General features: G+C 40.6%; 2 protein-coding genes and 2 long non-coding RNA genes across 6 annotated transcripts; 2 read left to right on the top strand and 2 right to left on the bottom strand.

Moving 5' to 3' along the window:
* The first annotated feature begins 66 nt into the window (after positions 1 to 66).
* LOC111259330 (uncharacterized) lies at positions 67 to 5,918 on the top strand. 2 transcript variants are annotated; one of them, XM_022831274.2, is made up of 2 exons: positions 67 to 3,454; positions 3,671 to 5,918. In XM_022831274.2, exons 1-2 carry the CDS (start codon positions 3,148 to 3,150, stop codon positions 3,982 to 3,984), a joined length of 621 nt encoding a protein of 206 aa, XP_022687009.2. In that variant the 5' UTR covers positions 67 to 3,147; the 3' UTR covers positions 3,985 to 5,918. The 2 variants fall into 2 exon arrangements, with proteins under 2 accessions (XP_022687009.2, XP_086823983.1); XM_086967857.1 differs by having other exon boundaries at positions 3,721 to 5,918.
* Positions 5,919 to 6,009: 91 nt separating this feature from the next.
* On the bottom strand, positions 6,010 to 8,057 carry LOC111259329 (uncharacterized). 2 transcript variants are annotated; one of them, XM_086967855.1, is made up of 2 exons: positions 6,340 to 8,057; positions 6,010 to 6,193 (listed from the first exon to the last, which is right to left on the bottom strand). In XM_086967855.1, exon 1 carries the CDS (start codon positions 7,666 to 7,668, stop codon positions 6,544 to 6,546), a length of 1,125 nt encoding a protein of 374 aa, XP_086823981.1. In that variant the 5' UTR covers positions 7,669 to 8,057; the 3' UTR covers positions 6,010 to 6,193; positions 6,340 to 6,543. The 2 variants fall into 2 exon arrangements, with proteins under 2 accessions (XP_086823981.1, XP_022687008.1); XM_022831273.2 differs by having other exon boundaries at positions 6,622 to 8,047.
* A 1,245-nt stretch (positions 8,058 to 9,302) lies between these two features.
* On the top strand, positions 9,303 to 15,043 carry LOC111259332 (uncharacterized). Its single transcript, XR_002679582.2, has 3 exons — positions 9,303 to 12,023; positions 12,491 to 12,600; positions 13,163 to 15,043. It is a non-coding gene; the product is annotated as an uncharacterized LOC111259332 (long non-coding RNA).
* On the bottom strand, positions 12,943 to 16,506 carry LOC147753652 (uncharacterized). The gene is made up of 2 exons (XR_015310538.1): positions 15,050 to 16,506; positions 12,943 to 13,152 (listed from the first exon to the last, which is right to left on the bottom strand). It is a non-coding gene; the product is annotated as an uncharacterized LOC147753652 (long non-coding RNA).
* Positions 16,507 to 26,057: the final 9,551 nt, after the last annotated feature.

Genomic DNA, 26,057 nt, shown 5'->3' on the forward strand with positions numbered 1-26,057 from the left:
TTTCTTTCTTGGCGGCTTTCCCGCCAAATTTCGAATGCGTTTTCATCGATATGGGTCTCTATTGTCCGTTTTGCATTTGGCAATATTTTAAATTAGACGAGCGGCTTGCTTTATTGTTAGATGGGGTATTTGTTTTGCCCAACAGCATTCGACCTATTCAATGCTTTTTGTTTAATCAGCTCTTAATTTAGCAATGTCGTATATATATATCTAGATAGTTTCATTACGATACTATCCAGCTTATAATAGATGCGTCTAGCAGACGACGAGTTACCCCAAAGACCCTCATTACATTTACGTTCATAGTTCGAATGTCATAATAGCACTAGCGACCCTGGCTTCAAAATGTAACAAAATCGAGTAACCAAGTGTCTTAGTAATTCCTACCTATCTCACAACTGCTCGTTCGGTAAATAAATACGAATGTTTTATCGTAAAAAAACATTATTACATGTTCACAGGGCTTGAAATGATAAGTTCGTGCATCAAACGATAAGCACGTAATTTACTCGTACATATGACGTTCTGCAGCGCAAATCGATGTAGGATACAGGCAGCAATATTTAGATTACGTCTAGAACATATAAATTAGAAATAAAACACAGAATGATTCGTGTTATAGACCGGCGAAACGCTGATCCACACCGATTGGACTATCGGAGCTTTTTTAGCAAGCTGTGCCTCTGAAATGGCCAGACGAATGATCTTAGAACGTATCACCTTGGCCGTGCATCAAAGTGTCTTTCGTCATACGTGAGTTACTATAGCGGGTGTCCTGGATTGTTGGTTCCCATTCCGAAATGCCACCACTCCGCATTGCTGATGGCTATCTTGTACACTCTGGATTCCTCATATACGTCGTGTGCTTGTCGCGTCCTCGAAGTCATTGTCATGCCTTTACACATCGGGCAATGAAGTAAATCTAGTGAATATTTAGGTACACCTACACACCAGCCTATCATTGCTATCTCAGCTGGATTGTTGCGTTCGTTAATTGAAGCAAAACAAATGGCTTCAGATAATATCAACTGTGTCAATATAGCGCCAACAAAAGCAGCTTCAACGGTGGCGTTGTCTTGTATTCGTGTTTTCTGTAGCCTTCGCGACTCGTCAATGCTGGCTAGCGTATGCTATATGTGCCGAGCGACCGCTAACAACGAATGTCTGCGCGTCTCGTTGTGTGGCCACTGCCGCCATGGTCATCACGCTACAACCAGGCCTTACATATATCGATTATTGTATCTTGCTATTGGCTGCGGATTTCGTTTCATTATTCCGTCCAGATCCGACCTACAGCTATAGGCTGGTGCTACATGCATCCGTATCAATGGTACAGCAGTCGCAGGGGGAAGTTGATAAGAAGTAGCATCAGTGTTTCACGTACAGCATTGAGAAGAGGACGAGAGAACAACACGTCTGATCACTTACATGTTTATAGGTGGTAACAGGATTTATTATAAATGCCGTCTGCGCAGCGTAGACTACGCTTGACTTCGTTTTTTTCACTCATGCACGTATCGGTTATATATTTCGCATATTTCGGCTGGAGGCATTTTCAGGCGTCACGTGAAAGACGATTGTTCGGTGTAAAAATGGACTAAACTGTTTTAGACCTTTAAGCATGTGAGACATCGGAGATGCGGCAGTTGATTGCCTTTTAGGCCAAAAGGAGCTAAAGAGATTATTGGCAACCCCTATCAATATCCTCTAGCTGGACAAGGTGTGACGACTTTTGTTAAAGGACCTGTATACAAAAATCACATTAAGTCTATCTTAGCTGGAAGTGCTAGAGGCCTTTCTGAGCCGGCAATCCCCAATGCAGTCGTCAATATTTTTCGCTACGATCCCTGTCATACAGCTGCTGTTCAGAGTCCGAACAGACTACTAATTCACACTCAGACAGCCGAAATCATCGGAACCGTGTCACGCGTGAAAACTCATGTGAGCTATAGCACCATACCACCACATCCGCTCCTTTATCGACTTGCGCACCAACCTGGTATTACCGTTTCTGTGAATGGGATTAGATCTTTATATTCACAAGATCAGAGTGCAATGATCAGACAGCTTCCAACTGTTAAAAACATGGTAATTCCAGCGCCTCTCACTGTCGCAGTCCCAAGGCTGGTCGTGAATGTGCATACACCCGTTGTGAGTTAAATCATGACAACCGTGCCCTGTCATGTTACACCATCAATTGAGGTTCCTCCTGTGCATGTCAGTCAGTCTGTGACGTCCGTCTCAAACGTGCCATTGGCTGTTGACCCTATCTCGATGGTCAAATTGCCACTAGTTTCCACAAAAGTGGCTTCTGCACCGGCATTAGCTGGCTTTGCGCCTCGTGTCATAAAACCTTTGGCACGTGTGGCTGTATCAAATGCTCGAGTTGTTATACCGACTTTGCAAACTTCATATGTGGTAACCGGAATCCGAGCAAGGGCGCGCCGTTTTACCGTCAGTAGATCCCTACATAGTTCGTGCGCCCGTTGCGTCGCCCCATAGAATCACCGCGACTAACACAAGCTCTTGCTCTCAAATCTCCTTCGCTGTACCTCACCAGGTAGTACCGCACGCCCCCTCATTTATAGCATCCCCTGTAATCACGCGTATTGCAACTCCCCTCAGCCCTTCTCTTGTCAGTTCGTCATATTCTGGGGCCACTTCGATCGCTGGCTATTCTGATTCGAAAGAATCCTCCAAAATCTCAATACCTTCGACGTTTTCTACGATAGCTAATCATCCATTACCAAAAATGGCGAGAGTAGTTACTCAAGAAATTGCCCCTGTCCATTCAGTTACCAGCGTGTTTTCTTGTCAAACCATTAACCCACTTCTGACTCGAATTACTACCCCCAACAGTGACAGATCACGCTATTACGAAGCAAAGAAAAGTGCAGATTCCAGTTCCACCACCAATAGTGTCACAGGTGGCCACACCTGCCGTATCAAGAACTGTCATTACATCAAAGCTGGCAGTTGCAGCACCATCTGTTAGGGCCATTGTCACTCATGTCCCCGTTGTGGCCAATAGAGCTACGCCTATCTCTATAACGAAAGTTGCAATCCTTGCCCAGGCTGTGCCCAAAATAGCGACTCCAGGTCTTATAGTTCTACATCTCATATCACCGGCTTGCGTAGCATGGGTTAATGTTTTTGCGCCCCAACTCGGACGAGCCATCACTACTGTCCCGGCTATGGAAATCTTCGGCCACGCCCGAATTTTCAGTTTCGACCACGACAAGAATTCGTACACCAGCCCTCGCAGTTACCAAAGTTTCGGCAGTCGCTCCGGCGGCAACAAGAGTTGTTGCGACTCTGACTCGTCCGGTCTCAGAAATTTTCGCTCAGGATCCAACTGTGGCGGCCGTCCGAGGTCTGACTATCCTATCAGTATCAAAAGCTTCTGCTCCTGGTCCAAGTGTAACAGACAAGCCTGTCTTTACTGTTCTCGCAGGTACAATCATCTCTAGCAGATCAGCTAAGACATAAAGACCGCATGGCTTGAACCCGCATTTCTGTGTTCTGCGAGAAATTTTGAATCTGTTCTTGTTGAAGACCAACTGTTGTACATGCTTGTAGCATTATGGTGGCCATGTAATATCTATTTTTTTAGTTGATTTGTTGAAAACATGGAGAATCGTTTTATTTTGTTTGTTTCCTTTTGTTTAAGGTGCGGTTTCCGCATCCCCTGTGGGGATGTTTTTCCTTTTGTTTCCTCAGCTGAAATCATGGAAGTTGTTACTCAGTTCGTACCAGTTGACGTCAACGTTGGATCACCCGTTTCCACGATTTCTACAGCTTCTAGGCCTGTTCTCATTCCAACAGGAGTCGCTACCAGTGGTTCTTCTAATATTGGCATTAGAGCTATTAAGCCTGCGCAGCATAATGTTCGTACCCAGATGCTATACTAACGCGGATCGCAGAACCGACTGCCGCTCCGGCGGTGACACGCACTGCGTACTCTACTGCGCTTACGTTTGCTAGTCCTGACTCACCAGTTTTTAGTGTCCGAACGCCAGGGTCCCGCTATTGAGCACCTATCACGGGTATATCTTCTAACGGGTTCATGAAGGTTGTCGCACCTACCTATATCGAGCTCAATCGCCGGCGTACCCGCAGCTATAAAATTTTGCAGTCCCGAAATGACGCGAGTAGTCCCCCGATATGCCAGTGCTAACCCGATAGCAGTTGTTGCTCGAGCAGCGCCACCTATTCACAGCCTCGTTATTACTCGCATGTCAGTTGCAAATGCTGCTTCCGGAAGCCTGTCGGGCCAGTACAGAACACATGTTGTCAGCCCGGTTCTTGCCACTGGCATTTTGGATATGTCCTGTACCTCTGCTGCGCACTTTCCAGCGCCCTTAGGTTCGACGGTTTTCATTCCAGCTTTTACGCAAGCACGAACTTCGACAGTGCCGATATCTGTTAGCTCGGGTAGGCTGCGATATAGTCCGGGACTGAAAGTATCAACACCCTCCATAGTACCTGCTGCTTCCCGACCACCAACCCTGATTCGAACGTGCACGCCAGCCGTAAATATTGCCATTACGGGGCCACGTTATGTTTTCGCAGTTCAGCTTAGCTCACCTATTATTTCCTCTACTCTAGTTCCCGTATCAACAAATGTTCGAATTGGTGCTCCGGCAGTGACTCAAATTGCAAGTTGACCGATAGTGAACCAGGCGATCGCAGCTGTTTCTACCGTCAATAGCGTTTCTGGTGCGATGACCTTGCCCGGCATGCAATCATCAGTAGCAGTCCCAAATACAAGTAGTATCACTGGGGTATCTGGCGCAATTTGTACATCCTGTATAAATAGCATTATTTCTACAACAAACGATGCAGCTCCAGCAATCGATGTATCACTACTAACAACAGGCCATACTGTTCGAGTTGTGAGTGCAACGATTGTGGCTTGTCTTATTGCTTTAACCCAAACAAGCAACGGTATTACGCCGGACCAGATAACTGTGACAGGATCAACTAGTCCCAAAATGCATGAAATTCACACCAACTCAGAAGGCAAAATCGTCCTCGAAAAGTATAAATCTGGCGTTCAATTGATTCGCATAACCGACCTCAGTCAACGCCCAAACATGTCAACGTGAATGAGCCAGATCCCCGGATAATTCGGATCGTTTCGGAATCAGAAGAACCAGTCCATATTGAGCGTGTTGTTCATGACGGTGGCACCCAGTTGTTTGACGTACAAAAACCTATTCAACCCTCTGAAAGAATTATACAAATCGAATGCGGACCACCTACTCCTCCCTAGACCGAAATAAGACGTAACACTTTTCCTACTCAGTCATAGCAACACCCACTACTATTCGCACAGTTGTAGCAGCTGCAGCTCCAGTGAGCGAAGCTGGCACAGAGACACCTCAGGTTCTCATTTCTAAACCTGCGACAGTCGTCGCTTTCGCGTCTATGTCAGCGACTACAATTAATGCTCCTGCTCCAGCTGTTAATGCTTCTGCTGCATCAGTTATTGTAGCTCCCGCTCCGGCTGCTGGTCAAAGACTACGCGAACCGGCATTTCAACCGCAAGCCCGACCGCGGTGATTTCTCTGCCAGCAGCTTCCGTAACTGCATCGGATTCTAAGCGTGTTTTAGTGGGACGAATCATATCCCCAGGAGATTATGGCCAGAATAAAGTTGGTTCACCTAAACAAGCTTTTTCAAGATCGTTCTTGTCATCTTCATAGCAATTAAACCTATGTCCTTAATGACCATGGTCAGCTTGAAAGCACTGATTAGCAAATACGAATGAGCGAGAGAGACAGCCGACAAAATTTCTACAGCAGTATAGTAAGATGGAACGGGTTAAAGGACATCTGTAATGCCGTGTTACTTACTATTACTACATGTACGATTACGGGATACACCTAAATTATTCTACGAGGCTCCATGTATAGGAAGAAACTTTTATGAATGGGGGTTCAACTAAGAGCCCTCTAACTTTAGCATGATCATAAATTGTTTCAATGCGAGAAAAGACAAATTAAATTCTGTTATATCTAATTTTATAGAAATAGCGTGTTTTGCTTTTATTTCGTATTTTCACAAGCGCACTGTATACCAAGTTTGCCTCTAGAGTTAGAGACTTCCGGCCGGTATATTTGCTGCATTCGCTGGTATATTACAAGAGTATCAATGAGGACGGATGTTAGAGACCGTCTAAGAAGGCAACCTGAAAGTTTCCGCCGATTAGAGAGGCTGCTTGTACTTTAAGTATTATAATGGCATGACTATGGATACATGCGGGTTATGCAATAGTTTAGCGATAATAGAATAAGTCACTGCATCGTTCAAGAAAAAAATGAGAAATGGGTTCACCGTGGTAACTGAATGCAAACTGATTGGAACCACGCAGGTTGCTGAGAGTCGGCAAAGAGGAAGCCCGCCACCAAAGCCTTTGCTGGGGATCTGGGTCGATGATGAAGCCCAATCGGCAAGAGGTGGTTCTATAATGACGCCGTATAATCTATGCGGAATGATTGTTAAATGCTGATCTGGTAACGTCGTTGTAATGAAGCTGGTTTATGAAATGCTGATTTGTCGACGTGTAATTGAAGGAATACGGGGTTCGGTGTCGCGTGTCCCCGAATAGAAACGCACCTTAGAACGGTCCGGAGTCGTACAGCCGACCTCGTGAATGATGGCCAACGCCGCCATGCAGCCGTTCTTTACGCACACTTCAACAGAGCAGCTTTTGATCAGAGAGGCCAAGAAACCGCCTACGAACGCATCACCCGCTCCATTAGTGTCCACCGTACCAGGAGAATCAACGTCGATCACTTTTTCGTCGACGGTATAACTATCAAGTTTACTGCCTTTAGCCACGAGGACGGTGTTTTCAGCTTGCGTGATTACCGCGAGACGAGGTGATCCAGGCGGCGCCATAAATGTTGAAAGGAAACGAGCTGCTTCTTCGCGAGTGAGTTTTTGATCAGGTTCATAGTGAGCCTCAATGAAGGCTTCTAATTCGCTATCATTTCCGAACACAATATCCACGTAGGGCAAGATAGAACAGATCTTTTCGCGATGAAGGGCCATTAGGAAGGACGCTGAAAGATTGAGACATAGCACCTTGCCCCTCCGATGGGAGTGATGGGCCACCTCTAAAACCACTTCAGCATTGCCCGATAAAAAGTAGCACGTGACGTAAAAAAATCGAGCACGTTCAACAACGGGCTCCCAAATGCGCTGCAAATGCTGAATCGAATAGCGGGCCGAGGCCCCTTTCGTTGTAATGAGCGAACGACGGATGCCGTTCTGGCTAAGAAGAACGCAACACGTTCCTGTCGACTCCTGCTCTACGTAATGATAGCGAATATCAACCCCGCATTCACGAGCATTTTGTTCTAAGTACCGGCCATACTGGTCATAACCAATAGCACCTACCATGGTTGAGATTCTGGGCTGTCGGAGGATCCACTGCATCACCCGAAGGGTATTCTGTGTTGATCCGCCGGAAGAGAAGCGAGGCGTGTACCTTTCACACAGCTCCTTCGGGAGGCCACGCTGGCTATCTCCTGCGAGGATAGAATCATCTTGCTTCAAGCCGAACCTTTTCAGAAAGTCCAGATCCACATCGGCTGTGATGTCCAACAAGGGATCGCCGAAGCCGACGATTGTGCCCTCAGCAAGTGTACCGGTGTTCATTGCTGTTTTGTTCCTCTTTCAAAGTGAATTGTCACAGCACTTAAGGTAGTTCGTGTTCCGCAGTTCGTCTTCTCTGAGAACCTGTCCCGCTATATAAGGACACACGTCCCACTCTCTACAGCATCGGTAATGGCGACGGTGGTGGCTAAATCGTAAAATCGTTTTGATCAGATAAGCGTGCCGCCAAAGCTACGAGAGGATGCGTGGTTTTTCACCTACTATACTGGTCATTTACTGGGCAGAATAGTGATTTTCTCGTATACCGGTTCGCAACCCTCGTACGTCCTCGCGCATCTCATGATGTTAGACGAGTTGTTCTCGAAAAAAATTATACAGTCTACAGATAAACCACGCCACCCTTTTGTCAGCACGACGTCAATGGCTAACAGCCAACTAATAGGTGAGCATCCAAATCTTGCGCCCTTCCAACGATAGCTCTTAGGCAGACGAACTGGTGCCAACCACAATGATACGTAAGCGACGAGGAGAAGCACGCATGCAGGCCGTCGTAGACGTTCTGTAGACAGAGTTGATAGCGGGCCATCTTGTTCTCATACCAGCCCTTTTGGAGCAGTGCAATTGTAACACGCCATACCGTAAAAGACTGTGAAAACCACAGCAAACACATGCCTATACTACATTAACACACACACACACACACATCCATACACTTTTAAACATGCACAGTTATAAACATAGATTGTCGATAGCGGTCATCGACGCTGCACATCTACCAACGCATACGGAGCTTCGAAGACAAACAACTACAATAACAACAAAAGACTCAGCGGTTCTACAGATGTTTGACTGCCAACATGTCTCTGTCGCATGCGCCATGTCAACATGTTTACCTGTAGCTACGTCATAAATGCGTAGGGCTAAGTAATACGGCAGTTTATTTACAAGCGATCGGTAGCACCAGTATCAACAGTAACTATCCCAGCAGCAGTGATTCGAACAGGGGACTAAGGGAAACGCGATACTCTTCTACTGAGCGATAAAACATCGTTGTTAGACAGCCAGATGCAGACCGTATTGGGGGAGGTTGGCTATGCAAGCAAGGAGGTGGGGTGAAAGAAAAGTAATGCAGAATGACGCCAGGTATCTTGCATTAGTCGCACGAGCTCATTAACACGGCGATACTGTGTATCTAAAGAGTGGCAAACGAATTTCTCGACTTTTACTCACCTAGAAACTCTTAAAAACCAGAAACAGCAGAAATAGGTATAATCACAAAATAGCTTGGGGGGGGGGGGGGTTTCGTCGACTGACTAGATTCCAAAAGTTGCGAGAAATGGTTTCAATTTCGATTCGATGGTAATTTCTTGAGGCAAGATTTATGTTCCTAGAATAAAAATGTATGTACGACGCGTGGCGCGTATTCGAAAGCTCAAAGATGTAAGAAGAGTTGTGCTGAAGCTTAATGTGGACATCTGCCCGCTGTAAAGCACGAGATTGATATCGTTTGCTATACCGAAGTACTCACCTAGTCACTTAACTTCATTAAATTCCAGATATTCAACCTCACGAGATCTTATAGCACTAATGTAGTGGCCTCCGGTAATGGCCCGAAAACAGCAAGCGAACTTCATTCTATAGCAGAGCAGCTACTTTAGATCAAAGAGAAAGAATTATTCCTGTGTCATGCGAACTGGCCTATAAAGAATATCAGAATGAGCGGGATTTGCAATCGAAATGTAGTGAGGCCTACCGCTGGTGCATGGACACTGGCGATGGCGAATATTCTAACTGGCAAAATAATTTCCCCTGAAAGATCCCCGTAAGAACATGTCGTTGATTGGTGCGCATTTTTTTTACCCTATGACCCAGTTTCCTGTGTAATGTTATGACGTTACATTGACCGGACGTCCACGCAGCGATTTCTTGCCATTTACATTGCAAATGATACTCGCAGTATAGTAAGTGGGCCATAATAGATTTAGAGCTTAGAAATAGTTATATATACATATTTAAGCAGGCGAAGGTCATTATCCAGGTAAAAAAAATTAGTCCGTCATCTCTCCTTCGTGCAGGCATTGCTACGCACCACCATCCTACCTGCGTACGCTAGTTGCATATGCCTCCCGCTATAAAAAAATGACGCTGCGAATTTTTTAAATCCGTTCTAGGTCTCGTTACATCTTGTTTTACTATCGGCAGAACTACCTTTGTTAACTAGCACATTTAGTGGGTAATTCCGATGGCCGGATAATGAGGAACTTTCGTTTCTGGCTAAGACGATCTATTTACCGTAGTCTCCCTTAAACTGTGACTTCAGCCAAATGAACCTCATTTGCATAAAAAAAAACTAGTTAATCGTAAACGATACAGGTGCCTTTTCTTCTTTAAGCTCATTATTTCTTCTAAGCGGTTTGGGCCCATTCCCTGACCCTGATTTGGTCGAAATGGTAAATTGCCTAGTTGACCAAACACTGGAGTTCACTGGAGCCAAAAGCGTGCATATGCTAATCTCGTTAATTATCTAGCGAAACGACAGCAGGATCCCATAAGTCTTCATGACGACCCAATCAAAATTATCCACATCGAAAGCCAAGCTTGAAAAACACAGCTAGATAAATACACGGTAGCTATGTAAGTTAAGTTGAACGTGTGCTGAGTTACGTTAAAGATTCAAGATGATAGATACTGCGATTTTTTTTACGAAGACCAGCATGCCCAACAGCGATCCTTGGTGGCACAAAAACATTTATAGTTACTGGCTGTCATACATATTTATTGTGCTACAATACATTATTACTACCGCGGTCTTTTCTTTTTTTTGTTGGAAACGACAAATCGATTTCGACCATTGATTTGTCATACAGTTAAAAGATGTTCGAGCTATTATCCGACGGAATATGTACATAACACTCTGTTATCTGAATAAATTGCTTAAAGCACCTAGCTTACAATCGCAAGTCGCAGATTGTACGCACGCAATTTTGCCGAATAATCTCTTATCCTGCCAGCAGTATTTGTTGGTTCGACAGTAAATCAGATATTTCGGAAAAGTCGATTAAACTAGTAATGGTATATTGCATCGTATAGCCAATATATGTGGCTGTTAGGTTCCCTTGGGACAATAAGAATTACTTCTAAAACTCCGTGAAAATTATTAAAGCTGCTTAGAATTAGAATAGAAATAGAAAATACTCCACAAGGTCACTTTAGCGTGCTTACGACGATACGAGAAGTTGGACTTTAATTGTAACTACGTAAAGCCTTTCCAAACTATAATCAAGCTTTTGTTATGGCTAGTGTTACTTAAGCTAAACTTGAACTAACCTATACGAACAAGTCCAGCGAAGCTTTTCTATCCGTGATATCCAAAAATATGAACGAGTCTACTGCGCATTCTGTTATGGATTTCTGAATCTATTTTTCCGAAGAGAATCGTCATGACTGCTAGGTTTTCCATAAACAGAGCTATTGTTGTTCTGCTGCCGGCCAAGCGTCATGTTGTATAATCGATATATGTTCTCGGGTCAAGACGGGTTCTCAAGATGACTCCTATGGCCAGCCTTCACTCGATCAAATAGTTACATCTATTAAGATCCGCAACGAAACAGAACGTGCCATCAGCCCCCCTGATTAGTTGACTTTGTCCAGCGTAAGCAACAGTAAACACTTGCCTTTCATATACTGATAGAAATAATAGAGAGAACACGTGACGATGGGCGAATGTTGCCTATGAAATGCTTGAAAAAAAAACTTGCTAAAGTTATAGCCATGATAAGATGTGAATGTGAATAACTTCATAGGAAAGTTACCATACGTATCACTTTCTAGTTATTCTAATTGTATAGTACGTTAGTCGAGGCTACATTATATCTCGTATGTTGAAAAATTTTAAGTATACATATATGCAGTACTTCCCGTGGTTACGGTACGCAGTTATCTCCACTATATTGAAGGTACATTTTTCTGAATACGCTGGTACACAAGTAATCGTCCGAAACTTCCGTTAAGTCGAAAACCGCTTTAGATTTTCATTACATCCATTATACTTGCTTGTACCCTCAATTCAATATTGCGTAGAGCGACACCCAGCTACGTAGAGTAGCCGCGGCTTACAACACGTCGACCAATGAAATATCTTTCAGTAGCCATAACGTAGTTGAGCCGTTACTTTCTCCATGTTTCAGTTACGTTAAGTGGAAGATTTAATTAAATAGAAAAATTGTGCGTACGTCTGTACGTTTGCATATTGGCATTTATTTGAATTTACATGTATTTATTAGCGCGAATAATCAACTAACAATAGTCCTGAATGAGCTGTCGTCGAACGTGACACGGATCCCAAAGGAACAGATCAAAAACGTTCAGAAGTGTCGTATTCTACCGTATTTGGCCCGGTACGTACAGATTTAAGAACATCTATGTAGCACAGATCAACGAACTATTCATGCCAATTTCACTGATACAAAGCTAATTCTATGCTGGAAAAGATGTAGACATAGGTCACTCTTTTGATCAGACAGAAAGCTGTACTGGTACAATTGTTTTTGGTACTGACATGAACAAATGATAGACTAGGTAACGGGCACTTGAGTGCTATGTTTATGGAAAATGTATCGCTATATTCATCGAAGGCATCTAAACACATCCTAAACTTTTATTGGCGCCTTTAAGTTACATCTTTATGTAGATTCTATGCAGCATGATAATGAAGTGCTACGTTATTGGCGGTGTTCTGTTATATACGGTGCATTCAATACACATTCTCATCGTATCTCACACCGCGGTTGACGTCTGTATTAAAAGATTCCAAAATCGACGGATGTTCCCACGAAAAGTGACTCATTTATATTGTATTTTCTAGGCGGCCGTGTAACATCGTTTGAAATATGGACGTTTTGAGGTCGACAATGTCGCGTCGGGCGATATTGAAAAATAAAAATCTGAAAATATAAACTTGGGTTTGACTGGAGGGTATGATCGAAAGGCGATTTTTCGACCACATAAAAAAAAAAATAGGAATGATCTGTCTTGACACAATTGAACGGTTACGCAAAAGCAGTAACCTGCAATAGTTGTAGAAAACTTTATCCACACAAACCTAGAAGTATATTCATTTTTTGTTCAATTATTACTACTAATATATACTAAACTACGACTATATCTATTGATTTTTATTTTGTGACAAATCGAGGTATCGCTACGCCCTAAATAGTCAACACATGAATAGGTATATATATATATATAATATTATATGTGGCCTTGCGTAACACGTTACTCTATGAATTCATACATACAAGTATGAAAAAGTCAACGTTAGATACGACGAATAAACAGTAATCAATTTTATTTTCAGTAAATTTTTTGCCAGTACAATTTGGCTCAGTCGGTCTCGTCTATGAGAGACAGAAAAACCATCTGTCGCTTACCCAGAAGGAATGATCTGTTTTACTGAATGAACAATACTCACATGTACTACTAAAGGAAATCAGTGGCTTTGCATTAGTCTAATATATGCCTTAATAACTATTTATAGTGTCGCGAATGGAAGTCCACCGTTCCACGTGACGACCCGTGAGCGTCCGACGCGCAGCGAATTAAGTGCCGACGATAGAAGCCAAAGTTGAAATCGGTCGTGGAACCGATCGTGCGTAATTGGCGGCGCAAAAGTTGTTTCGCAATTTAAAAACGTTCCTTAGCATATATATATATATATATATATAAGACTGCATTTATTAAAAAATTATGCTGGAACAAATTTTTTACATGTGCTAGATAGGGTTGTCATTCCATAACAACTTCCCACAAAATAATCCCTCTTTAACCCGCAAACAACTTTTAGTCGTAAGCTTGCGTCAGAGTATATTAGTACACACATAAATCTGTCTACCTAGGCTACATGTAAAAATTACTAACGGAGCTCAATCTTGGCCTTATTACAGGTAAAATGCAAGAATTAGAAACGACCAATGGGTGCAAAAAGTCTCAAAAAGGCTAACCGCTTCGGATTTCGAAAACAACGCATTGCTTTCCTAGTTGTGCTCTAGCTAGAGTAGAATTCTTTCTAGTGGCAAATGATCGCATATCCATTATGACAAATAGTGCGTTGAAGCCTGTTTTCATATAGGAAACGCACTCTATATTTATATATATATATATATATATATATATATATACATATATGTATATACATATATACATACATAGATACATATGTATGTAATTATCTCCTCTTTTCGTATATTAGTTGTTGCTTTTTGAATGATATATATTTCTTTGTTGGAATGACCGAATTTTAAAGGAACAAGCTGGACCTGAAACAAACTATTTTATTTTATTTTATAATGGATTCCTCTTTAAGCTTAGTAAAATTTGCTGGAAAACAAAGTAAAGATCAGAAAATATTTCTGATCTCTCATCGTTACTATTACATTCAGTTTGTCCGAATTTTTAGGTTCGACTTAGGATATAGAGATTAATTATGCGAGTATGATTAGTTTGATTAGATTACTAGCTATTATTAGTAGGTTAATAGTTAAGAACAGATTGGTGAAAAGATAAGAAATGTGAAACAAAATTGTTCGGGAAGCACCCATCTTACTTTTCGTGGCGGAGTTCACGTCACCGTATACGGAATTGCGTGATCGCTTAAACGCGCTGTATATACACGTATACTCCAAGGACAAATTGCTATATATTTTGAATTAGACGTACGAGGAACTGATCACCCAACCAAAAATGAATTATCGTGACTGACTGACTGACTAGTAGGTATAGTTGGTCTGTGCTACAAAAAAAAGATTTGAAAAAAGCTAAATCGTGGGCCAACATATGAATAGAAAATAGTTAAGGACAAAAAATTGGGCCTCTGGATATTCCTAGAAGGACTAAATAATAGTGCTTGCGCAGCTATAACGGGATTTAACAAATCAGATCACATCTGACGTTAAAAATATGCCCCGTCACTCTTCTCACGTTACGTTTCGAGCGGAAGATTAGACTGTGGGCACAAAATATATCTGGATCAATCATTATCTCGAAAAAGATGTCCTCTACCAATACACTTGTTAGCTCCGTAAACAACGGATACCGCTCTTTCTTCGTTTAGCGTTTACTCAAGGTACTGTAAGATCGAAGAGTGACTTCTAGTGCTTATCCAAAGGGGGACCCAACTAGTCCCGTTTAGCTCATGCATTTATCTTCCAAGTAGGCGTCTAGCTAATAAACTGCTAACTTTTACAAAATTCATTTTTCATTTACTCTTCGGGTACTCCGTGTAGTAAAATTTAAAATAAACTGTATACAGTTTTTATGGCCAACTTGTTTTGTAGCTAAAAATTAATCTCAACATAATTATTTCTTAGCAGTTTTAAAGCTATGTTTTTATAAGTAGGATAGTTTTCTTGCGAAACGTTGTATTTACCGCAGCAGACTCGTTGCTAATAGAAGTACGTTCCTGGTCGATAATTATCAGCATTTTTAAGTCATGTAAGCTACGGCGGGCGTAATTGCCATCAGATAACAAGGTCGTGTAGCGCATTCCGGTCAGTTATCCAAAAAAGACCGACGTTTATCACTGGCCTAATGATAGCTATATCTGGTATATTGTTTGTAAGCAATATACCTGTATCTTTTTTTCGAAGCAAAGTCGAACATTCTGCTCTGTCAATGAAAACGCGCGATTTTTGAAATTTCATACCTACTCTAGCGATCGTCTATTTTAATCCTGGTTGAAGATAAATTTTGTCGCTTCTGCTCCTTTACGATTACAATAATCGTTGCTACGATTTTGCGTATATCTGATGAACGTAAAGTTCTTATGTATTGCCAGTGCCGAACGCGTGGAAAAGAGCTCTTCTCTCTAACCGCCACAGCTTCCCGGCTATCTAATACTATATGGCGCTTAATTGTGCAATGCTTTTCCAGTTTCAGCTTTGAACGATAAAGAACGGATGGGGATATTTGATCGACATGACTTTTTGTCTGATTCGGTCAGAATTGATGTAAAAAAAAAAAAAAAAAAAAAAAGAGTTTATTTATATAGCCTTACTACTATTCAAGGGTGTCTCTGCACAACTTCAAACTATATATGAAAAAACTGTGTTAAGGCGTCCGTAGGGAGTTCCAATGGATTATAGTTATTCGAAAAACAAAACCCATGGAGACCTTCCTGTCTCTGGACGAGTGAAACGGTAATCATGTTCGATTATCCCGAGCCTGGTAGTGGCATCATCTGATGATTATCTATTGAATAGATTACCGCAAGACTGTGCACTGCACCTTTATTCTCCGTCTTAGGAAATGCTTGTAACTGACACCTTCCGGTAAAGGTGTAGTATCACCAAAATGTATATTTATCCGTAAAAACGCTTTGTTAAAAATAGGTATTATTCAAAAAACAGCTGTCTCGAAATAAATGCGACCTTCATTTTCACGCAAAGCATTACGAAAACGACATTTATTATCTGGCTATAAATAGTAAACTTTATCATATACAAGCTGCAGTGTGTTAACGGTCAATCACTGATACTAAAAACATAATTATGCCACTCGTGTTGCTAACTTAAAAGAAAATGCATGCATATGTGAATCAGCTGTGCTTATTAGTATAATGATTGCATGCGCAACATATAGTCAGTTCAGTATAAAAACGTATCCATGCATGACTAGGAGCTATATGAAACAATTCTGATATATCCAGCCTCAAGCTTATTCACGCAAGGAACTCGCTATTACAGACACATAACATACGAGGAAACAATGTCAAGGATACGAGAAGGTATACTATTAGTTTCCTTAAGTTAAATTTGCATTTATTTATATTTGCAACTTAGAGCAAGTTCTAAACAAAAAGCTAACCTGGTCGGACAGGCGTCCTTGCATAAGCAGCTATCAGCACGAATTTGCCAGCTGATCAGCTACTTCTTCAGATAAGATTTTTTGCGTCCCCCTGATAACGCTGTACTTCTAGAGACATAATGAAACACATGAGTCCTCATCAAGAAAAGCAATAGGACACGCATTGCACTGAAACCATGTGGTCACGCTGACACGCTATGAACTTTACGAATTTGTTGCACCAGCGGTGGAACGTTCCATCGAATCGAGCTAACATCGTAGCGTTCCACGTGTCCCATTTATCTATATTCGTTACTTTTGTGCTCGTGCCTTATCCGTGCATAGTCTCTATTGGACCCATATAAATAATTAACGCTAAGTGAACATCTCCTCGCGCTCGTCAGGTTCAAGCTTGTCTTTTGTTACCTATTTTATATTATGAAATATAAATAAAAACAAGTAGTTTTACAATTTGGGTAATGCTTATTTAAGCCTGATCAATTTATGTACCATGTTCCGTTTTCCGAGTCGCCTGCGGAAACCTTATTCGTGACGTGGCTAATCGTTTAGTTTAGAACTATATGCTTCAAAATAACCAATATAATCATTAGCCTATCTTCTGCATGCAATGACCCTGCCATTCGTCGGCTCGCATCATTATCTAAAGTTTATTTTTTATTAAGCAGTTCGTAACTGGACGACCATTACACGATGGTTATGTGCAGTTAACTGCGTTTATGTGTGCACCATATATAATGTAATAGTTTGGCTAGAAACAAATACTGAATGATTTAAAATACCACTAAGCTCAGCGGAAGGCCTCAGGAGATTCTTGATACCATTTGCTACGAATTTAGGCATACTGTGGTCGGGTTAGACGAGTCACTGTTTCCAGTTAACGCTTTGTCCGCCCAGATAAATAAAATAATTTCACGAAATAAGAAGGCCAAGCAGGAGGTTGCACTGTCTCGGGCAACTTCCTTGTAACGGGACGTTGCCAGTGTTCATCGGGATACAAGGCACCAATCTGGACAACATTTGATTTAACACAAAAACGAGACACGAGAAAGATTGTCGGGAAGAAGCATATGGGAAAAATTTTACCACGAATTATGACTATTTATTTCATTTTCGGAGAAACAACGTTCGCTCTAGTTAATTTAGAATTAGATCAGCTGGCGTATGCAGCTGACGAAATCCGTTATTAGATATAGTCTGAGTTAGACCACAAGTGTCAAATGGAGGCAATACGGGGAAACACAATCAAATGCTACGGGATGCCAAGCCTAAGAAGACTTTAAGAAAGAAAAAATCCCACATGTTATATGTTCCTTTTGCTGAAACAGAAGTGGAAGTGCTTTCGCTATCAAACTGAAGTTAACAACGACGAGCATACACACATAGAGATAAGAATGCCCATATTGAAATAACCACATGCCTTGGAGGCGGTGAATCTAGGTCCAACAGTACGGTCGATATCAAATTATAAAATGCCTTATAGTCGCCATCACGTGAGTCACACGAATGTATTGAATTAAACAGCAGTAGGCAGGAAAGCACGTGCACTTCTCTAGTGCTGCACGAAGCGGATTCTAGCGGACTTTGCCTTCAAATGCTAGCTACATATTCACAGGAACAGTTTTGTACAGGGAAAAGCGTTCGACAATTTTCCTAATGATCATATAACAATTTCAAAATAGTTATGTTTCAACGGACGTGCCTGCAAGTGTATCAGTGCCGCCATTGGAAGACTTGATAATTATGTTTTCGTAGGCAAGATTATGAAGATGCAGACGATTTGCAGCAATAAAGTAATCCTGCCATCTAATTCTGTCCCAACTGTACAAACATTGTTAACCAAAGACCCCCTCCTACCACCCCTCTATTACCACCTAGTCTGAAAAGCGCATTTTAGGCTCGTTCATGGATACGCAATCGCAAGGCCGGTATATAAACTAGAAAAACATACACCAAAATAATTCCTTTTCAACTTACAATTGTCCATAATCGCTTAACAAGTGATCGCGTTAACATCGGTTCTTATGTTTAGGTACCATACAAACACCCTAATACACACCCGAGACCTTTCGTGAGCTGCACGCGTCACGTGTTAAATAAACGTACATTGCTATCTTAAATATGTATGTTTATTTGCTTAGTTTCAACAACATGTTAGACAATAAATACTGCTAGTGGGGCAATTATTTTTCTAGTGATTTCATAGCTGTTATTCCATACTGATTAGTAAAATACCGTCCGAAATCTTAATTAATCACCACCGTTCGCAAAAATGCTCTCGCTATTGATGAGTAGCGTTTCTTTAATTTGCCTTTCTTGAGTACAATGTAGCTTGATTTTTGTTTACCAATTCAGGTTTGACATAGTTAGTGAGTACCGAAGCCACTGAACAGAGCCGGAATTTCCAAAAGGCAATGGGTGCAAACATAATTCAAAAGCACTGCTGTTTAAGAACAGCCTTTTGGGGCTATATTAGTTGCTAACTGAGCTTGGTCTATTCAACATGAGATCGAGCTTTAAAATAATGAAAATAGGAGCAGGCATTCGAAGGTTAGCAGGTTTCTTCAGTAGTCGATTTTAGAATAGTGTATGAGATATCCTTAGCAGAGTGTTCCCTTCGACAGCCGTCCACGGCGATAGATGTGAAGCGAGAAATGATAGCGTTATAACGTTGCCATACTATTATACGAAGTAACACTGGACAGATTCTTTACCTTTGACGAGTTACAAGTTGAAAGTACTTATAAAAACGACGGTATGTTAATAGGCCGCCGAAATACCATGAGCACTTGTAATAAGTTTTGATTGATTTCTAACATCTTTTACCTACAAGCAATGTTGTTAGCTATAGCGCAGCATTTTGGTTTAGGACCGTCACTAGGTAGGTCATTTACGAGATGCGGTGTATTTGCAACTAAAGCAACATAAATGCTATTATATCTACGCGAGGGCTGGCTCCAAATCCTTTCGCAGAATACCTTTGCTTGAAAAATTTTCATTACGTAGACGGTGTTACGTACACGGTAGACCCGCCAAATTCTAAATAAGATTTGAATTTGCGACAGTTCCATTCTGGAAACGAAAATCATCTGGACTTTTTCTTCGTATAAGTAAGAGGACATCTTTATTTTAAAAAGCGCATCAAAGGGTCAATGCGTATTGAGTATCATTGATAACAAATAAATATTTAACAGAGTTGATTTTGACTACTCTCAATATTTAGTTATTTGTTCACGGTCGTACGTACGTACTCGGTTGTTAACGGTGCAGTGTTTGTAGCAGGAAGGTGTCTTAAAGCACCGCTAATAACTCTACTTTAAAATAATATGGGCGCACGATTTAACCACTCATCAGGTAAACAGGACCTAGAATGCAACGTATAAACTTTCTAAAAAATGTGTTTTGCTTATTACGGCAAAAACGGCTGGAGATTCACATTTCTAAAAGCACCATAATGTCAGCAAATCAGAACGTAATCCATCATGTACCAAACCTTTTACATGCTCGTATGATGATATCTATTTTCGGTTAGTTAAACCCGAATAGTAGCTAATTCAAGAAGATGTACCCATGGCTTGTTACATTTGCCCTTCTAACTTAGCGTTCTTTTATGAAGTACATTTAAGCACTGCAGTATTCATTTAAAAATGTATCAAACATAAACTGCAATGCCGTATTAAATGTATGGAGATTATTTTGTTCCTGTCAGTCAATTTATTATTCGTCAAGGACTACTCAGCGGCTTGAAAATTTGAATAGAATATAAACTTTTTCACCTGACTCTTCTCTGCCGGCCAGAATAGACTGACTGATGCTTCGCAGTATAGTTGTACAAAGCCTCTCTAGAGTACGTCAGGCGTATTTCTATTGCGAGTAAATATTGTTTGCTTTTTCTCATCAGGAATATTTTCGTTCTAGCTTCATAACACGTGTTTCGGAACTTTTATTTTGAACTTACAGAGATTATGTTGTCCGTGCTCGGTGTTGCCCAAAAGTTTCCCGTGATCACGGTAACTTGTTCTTTCGTTTCACTTTCTAGTTTGTAGTGTCCTTTACTGTGATCTTTAGTTTCCCAATTTGCACTATTAGAATGGTTTTATTACTAACGAAATTTATAGTTGCCATCAACCTAACATTGTCACCAATCTCCGATAGATTTTAACTGTGCCTTCACCTTCGAGAAGTCGAAATTTAGTAATTGTATTTCGACGTTCAGCATTAAACTGTATCTCATAGTATCCTTAAGTGATACTCGGTTATTTATGACAGGTAGATGACCAAAGAGTTGACGTAAGCATTAATTAGCTTCTTGTGCTAATAGTGCGTAGTTTAAAGGTTGTTAAAATGTTTTTCCCTGCTTCGGACGGGCCATAGTGTTATCGTGATAATTTGAACCCAAACAGGGTTCAAATATTATTATTTTTCATTGAACTATTTTCTATAAGGCGTTTAAAAATACCGTTCAATTCAATTTGTTACGGCGGTTTAAAATGAACGGTAGATAGCGAAAGTGTAGTCGGCATAAGTCTTTTCTGCTTAAAGGTGTGTTTGATTACGAAAATGTTAAATAGGTATCCTTAAATGATCTGCCGCACATATGCAGAGTTCAATTACTTCGCTGAGTAATAGAAAATCGTGGAAATAATAACTGTATCGTCGATATCTGACATTACACCAGATAAGTTTAAACGGTGCGGGGACAGATATGCAGATGCAGGGATGCAAGAGATGGGTATGATTTCACTAGCAACGCATGTGCTACAATTTACGGATAGTGAGAGGTAACCTCACATGTGTACTACTTCGAACGCAATGCAATACAGGATTTAATTCGAAAATTCTTGCACTGATTTGCACAAGGCTATTTTATCTTGGCTTGCCATATCTTTATGCTTAGGTAATTTCGATTCGTTCAGAATGATTTGGCTTTCATTAATTCAAGTCAGATGCCCCCCCCCCCCCCGCATGACGTATGCCATATAGTTTTTGAAAACCCGCCAATGAATCTATCGAAAAAGCATCTACATGATCTACACAATTATTTATCTCTATAGAATATTTTTCATGCACCTTATGTGTTTGATTGTTGTGTTGAAGGGCATCGTATCAGAAATGCACCCTTTGGAATTCTTAATACATTCATGGTTCATTTGTTGCATATACATGGAGCACTTTTGCGCAGCTCAACAGTCAACAGTCACTATCAGCAGTTGATGAGATGGCAATATTAATAACATCCCACTTGCAACTCTACCAACTCTAAACTTTGTCGTCCCTTTTAAAAAATGGTCGTATTTTGTAATGGGTATTTATTTTATGCTCCAACTTAATAAGTATATCATCTTAAATATGATTGTTGTTTGCAATAGTTTACTCCATAAAGGGCAGATATTGGTTTAATTTCGCAACGTTATAAATGTCCTGCTAAGAAGCCGAAAGATCTTATATTAATGAGTTGACTCAACAAACTTCTCTCCTTGAGTATAAATTGTATTTCAGTTCAGTGAAATACTTCATCTCTATTTTATTTAAATTTTGAACTATTTACATCTTTAAAACACTAGACATTAAGAAATTCTACCATGCAGTGCACACTGAAAATCACTAAGAAAAAAAAACAAGCGACAGTTAAAGAAGAAAACTTTATTTAGAGTTTAGGAAAACCAAGGTTTCTCGTTTCGAAATAACTGGTCTCGAACACATACCAGACTGACAGATCGCTAAAGACACAAAAAGACCGATAGTGATAGTATAAGGTCGTTACAAACGAATCTGGCAAAAATATTATATTGAATAGCTTTTCAATTAGCTGGATTATAATGATGATCTTCTAACATATTTATTATAATATCCTTTGATTAAGCCAGGAAGTAATTAAGGTGCGGCGATGAGGTCTGGCCTTGTCATCAAGTAATCAGACTGCCGTGCCAACGGTCCGCGAATATGCTGAGATATTCGAGATAGCGGGATGCGTTCACTGTTTTATTTTCGGCGAGTATTTAATTGTAGCAGATATGGTTGGTGTCCATTGTGAGTACTACCGGCAACTTTCGTTCGAACCTACTAGGTACTGCTACCGAACTCGATTTCGTTCTAAGGCTACGTCGTGTTTTCATTTGGTCGCCGTCCAGCTAGCGGTAAAGATTGAACCATGCCTCGTATATGGAGATCATATACTCTAGGCGGATTTTTTCTTCTTCCATTTCTTACTTAATTTCCGCATTTCCAGTATCTGGCTTACAATTCTATAACACATTATATGTGAAGTGTTTTGTAGCTTGTGAAATGTAGTTTAAGCTTACCGAACTCTTAGGCTTCCCGCTCTACTTCCCTTAAAATCCTTTTCAATAGTGGCGATGCGTTTCTGACCCTTAGCTCCAACATCAGATCAGGCCTCCCCTTCTTTTTTAACACGCCAGCCACCGTTCTTAAAACGTTTGTATCATTCTCACTTTAGCTAGTGACTTTATTAATATTCTATGAATTTTGCGGCGCTGTGGTTTTCGAGAAATGAAAACTTCACCATTGAATGTTGACTGTTGGATGTAAAAGATGTCTTTCCTTCTGAACTTATTCGTCCTAGAATAAACTCACCCGGTTGTCACTCAGTAGGTTCTACAATGCCGCACAATTTTCGTCTGCTAATAGCGCTTAGTTCGAAGGCGAGTCCATTTTAAAGTACGGAGTTAATAGTTTCTAACTGGTAGTTCAAACGCAATGCCTTTCTTTTTTCGAACCGATTTCGGTGTGTCTAATCCATATTCTACTTGGTGGTTGAAACAGACTCGCAGTCGGCGCTGCAGACCTTGCCAACGACAAGTACTACATAATTTCTATAGATAACTAAAAGTTGCCAGAGTTGGCAATAGAAATCACTTAAATCCGTTCAGGATGAAAAATTCGATCGACTGATTTTAAATCAATGATACTGAGATTTTATTGACGCTTTATTGATGCAACTGTGTGGAAATGATCATGCCTCTTGTGGCTCTTTGATTCTATCGACTCGAAAATTACTTATGTCAAAATTGTACAGACTCGACCCATAGATGCAAAGTGCTTCAATGGTCCTTTCATTTTTTATTTTGTAATGTTGCGTTGTTCACTTGTATATATGAAATGTCTGGTTACTATTAGCCAGGGTGAATCAAACAGAAATTTAAGTATTAACGAATATAAATCAACATATATCAAGTAGTTGTTATGATTTAATGAGACTGAAGAATGAGAACTAACTAAACGTAATATTACGGAAGCTATAAAATGTTTGTTCAGTAACAGATGACGGTTCATGGTGGAAATGCGGGAGGATGGTGATGATAGATAAGAGCGGTTTCCACGCAAATTAATCTGTGTCTACACTGGTTAGAATTGACCTTTCTCTCATTATTTACCTTATGACGTGAATTGCATTTTTGGCCTGACCGTGGCTATATATTAAAATAGCTTTATGCCCTTTTGTGCGAAAACTTGACATATATATATATATATATGTATATATATCCACTAATGATAATAACGAAAAATAGTTTTCTTAAAAGTACAGTCAGACTAATGATGTTATTATTCTTTTGTCTAAGTGGTTTAGAAAGGTATTACGAAGTTTGATCATGACACAGAATTTCACTAAAAAGTTAACTCTGGTCTGCTTGTTATCAGCAGTAACTAGTATCCGCCCCCTTCAATTCCCATGTTAGCTTTCCGCGCGTGCTATCTCATTTAACCTTCTGGACACCGACATTACGTACAAGGAGGCTAATGGTATACGTTCGTAAGTGATTTTGAAGCTACCAATATATGTTTAGCCTCGATCTTTGTCATTTCATTGTTCGATTTTTATGTTCATCCCGTTATTTTGAATTTGATCCATTGTTAAGCTATATTAATTATTTCCAAAAAATCGATATAAATATACTTTTGTCATCACATAGCTGGGTTGTAATAACATGTTGTTGCAGGAGTTACTGCGGCTGATTAACTAATTACTAAGTGAAATATGTCATGGGGCGTACTGTTGGCCCAATCACACTACGTTATATGTATAATTGGTATAGTGCTCCATTATTGCCAACGCAAAGCCTATCTGTCACAGAAAAGAGAAACGAGGCAATTTCGTGAATTGGGGGGTAGCCATTGATTGCCGGTTAAGACCCTAATTTGTGAGGTGCAAGCAACAAGTTCATTTGCCATATTGACTTTTGCCTTATCGATTACGGACGAACTAGTTGGCGTAGTTTACCAACCCATTAGTTTATACTAATTAACCACAACTCGCATGAGATTTAGATTTGATATCTGCAGAAAAACATACCCGCTCGATATTGGCCAGCGTTTATATGCTACAAGTCACCGTAACTTATGAGTGACTCCGCAGCGATCAATGATAATAACTAATACATTATAGCAATTATCTGCCCGTTATCATGTATTGCATGAGGTGAGCGTACCCACGAAACGACGAAGTAGACTCAAATTGTTATCGATTTGTCTTGAGAACGTTTTCTTGCGACGGCTACAGTGGATAAACTATTGAACGATAGACGAAATTCAATTCTTATCTAGTTCAAACAGCTAAACCAATATACGACGTATAGAACAGTTTCCTTGCTTAGAAAAAATTTGTAATTATGTCGGCATTCAGTAGATTGGATGCATGCATGTATTATAGAATAGGATACAGCTAAACAGATACGTACATAGAATTAGAGTTAATTTAGTATGGAAGGCCTGCCACTGATAATGATAATGCCTGCCATATAATTGAGATTCGCAGATAAGAACTAGTGGAATAGGTCTAGCAGTGGATGGTAGTATTCCGTGCGGTTAAGGCTACCAGAACAACGAACGTTTGCTTCAATTCACAGTCAGCGAAGTCATATGTTTTATTTCAAACGGACCGTCCATAAGGGCTGTTATAGCCGGTTATCAATCAAATCTAATAAATCTAAATGGACCCTCTTTAAAAGCTAGATAATTATCCTAAGCAGCATTTTAGCTTGACGACTTTCTTACCACCGCTAACTATTTTTCTATTCGAAAACTAACAGCTATTAATTAAAGGCTAAAAGGGCTAGCTATCAGTTCATCGCCTACTATACTTTGTCGTCTGATGATGCTTTTTCTAATCGGTTTTTTGTTTTTTTTTTATTCATTACGAAATTCTACTGATGCAATTCGCTGCAGTGTAACCTGTGCAATGAGACAAAAACTGTCATTCTTAGACGTTGTTTGCCCTCTGTGCTCTTAAGGCGTGCTCGTAACGGGTATTCCTCAATAGCTTTTGATTCCACTGCTGACCGTTAACTTTCGGCGCACCGTTTCGGCTTATTTAGTGGAGTTCCATAGTAAAATTGAGGCAGAATGGTCATTAAGGAATTAACAAGGAAGACAATGGGCGAACGTGGGTCGTCCGAGGAGCATGCGTTTTTCCGCGCTGCCTCTAAAACACTACCACCGTTTCCGCGTCCATGCTTCATCCACTAGTCTCTCGTTAAATGTTTCATCGTCCCCTATGCGCGTTTGTGGTTGACCTCTTTAAAGTTACATGGCCAAAAGAAGATTGTTAAGTGACTAGG

This window comes from Varroa jacobsoni, unplaced genomic scaffold, assembly GCF_002532875.2.
Source record: "Varroa jacobsoni isolate VJ856 unplaced genomic scaffold, vjacob_1.0 scaffold_321, whole genome shotgun sequence".
Taxonomy (NCBI): domain Eukaryota; kingdom Metazoa; phylum Arthropoda; class Arachnida; order Mesostigmata; family Varroidae; genus Varroa; species Varroa jacobsoni.

Bases quoted from the DNA above. Each gene is read 5' to 3' on its own strand.
- LOC111259330 (XM_022831274.2), top strand. From the start codon at position 3,148: ATGTTTTTGCGCCCCAACTCGGACGAGCCATCACTACTGTCCCGGCTA. The intron at 3,455-3,670 runs GTACAATCATCT...CTTTTGTTTAAG, and splicing joins TGTCTTTACTGTTCTCGCAG to GTGCGGTTTCCGCATCCCCT.
- LOC111259329 (XM_086967855.1), bottom strand. From the start codon at position 7,668: ATGAACACCGGTACACTTGCTGAGGGCACAATCGTCGGCTTCGGCGAT.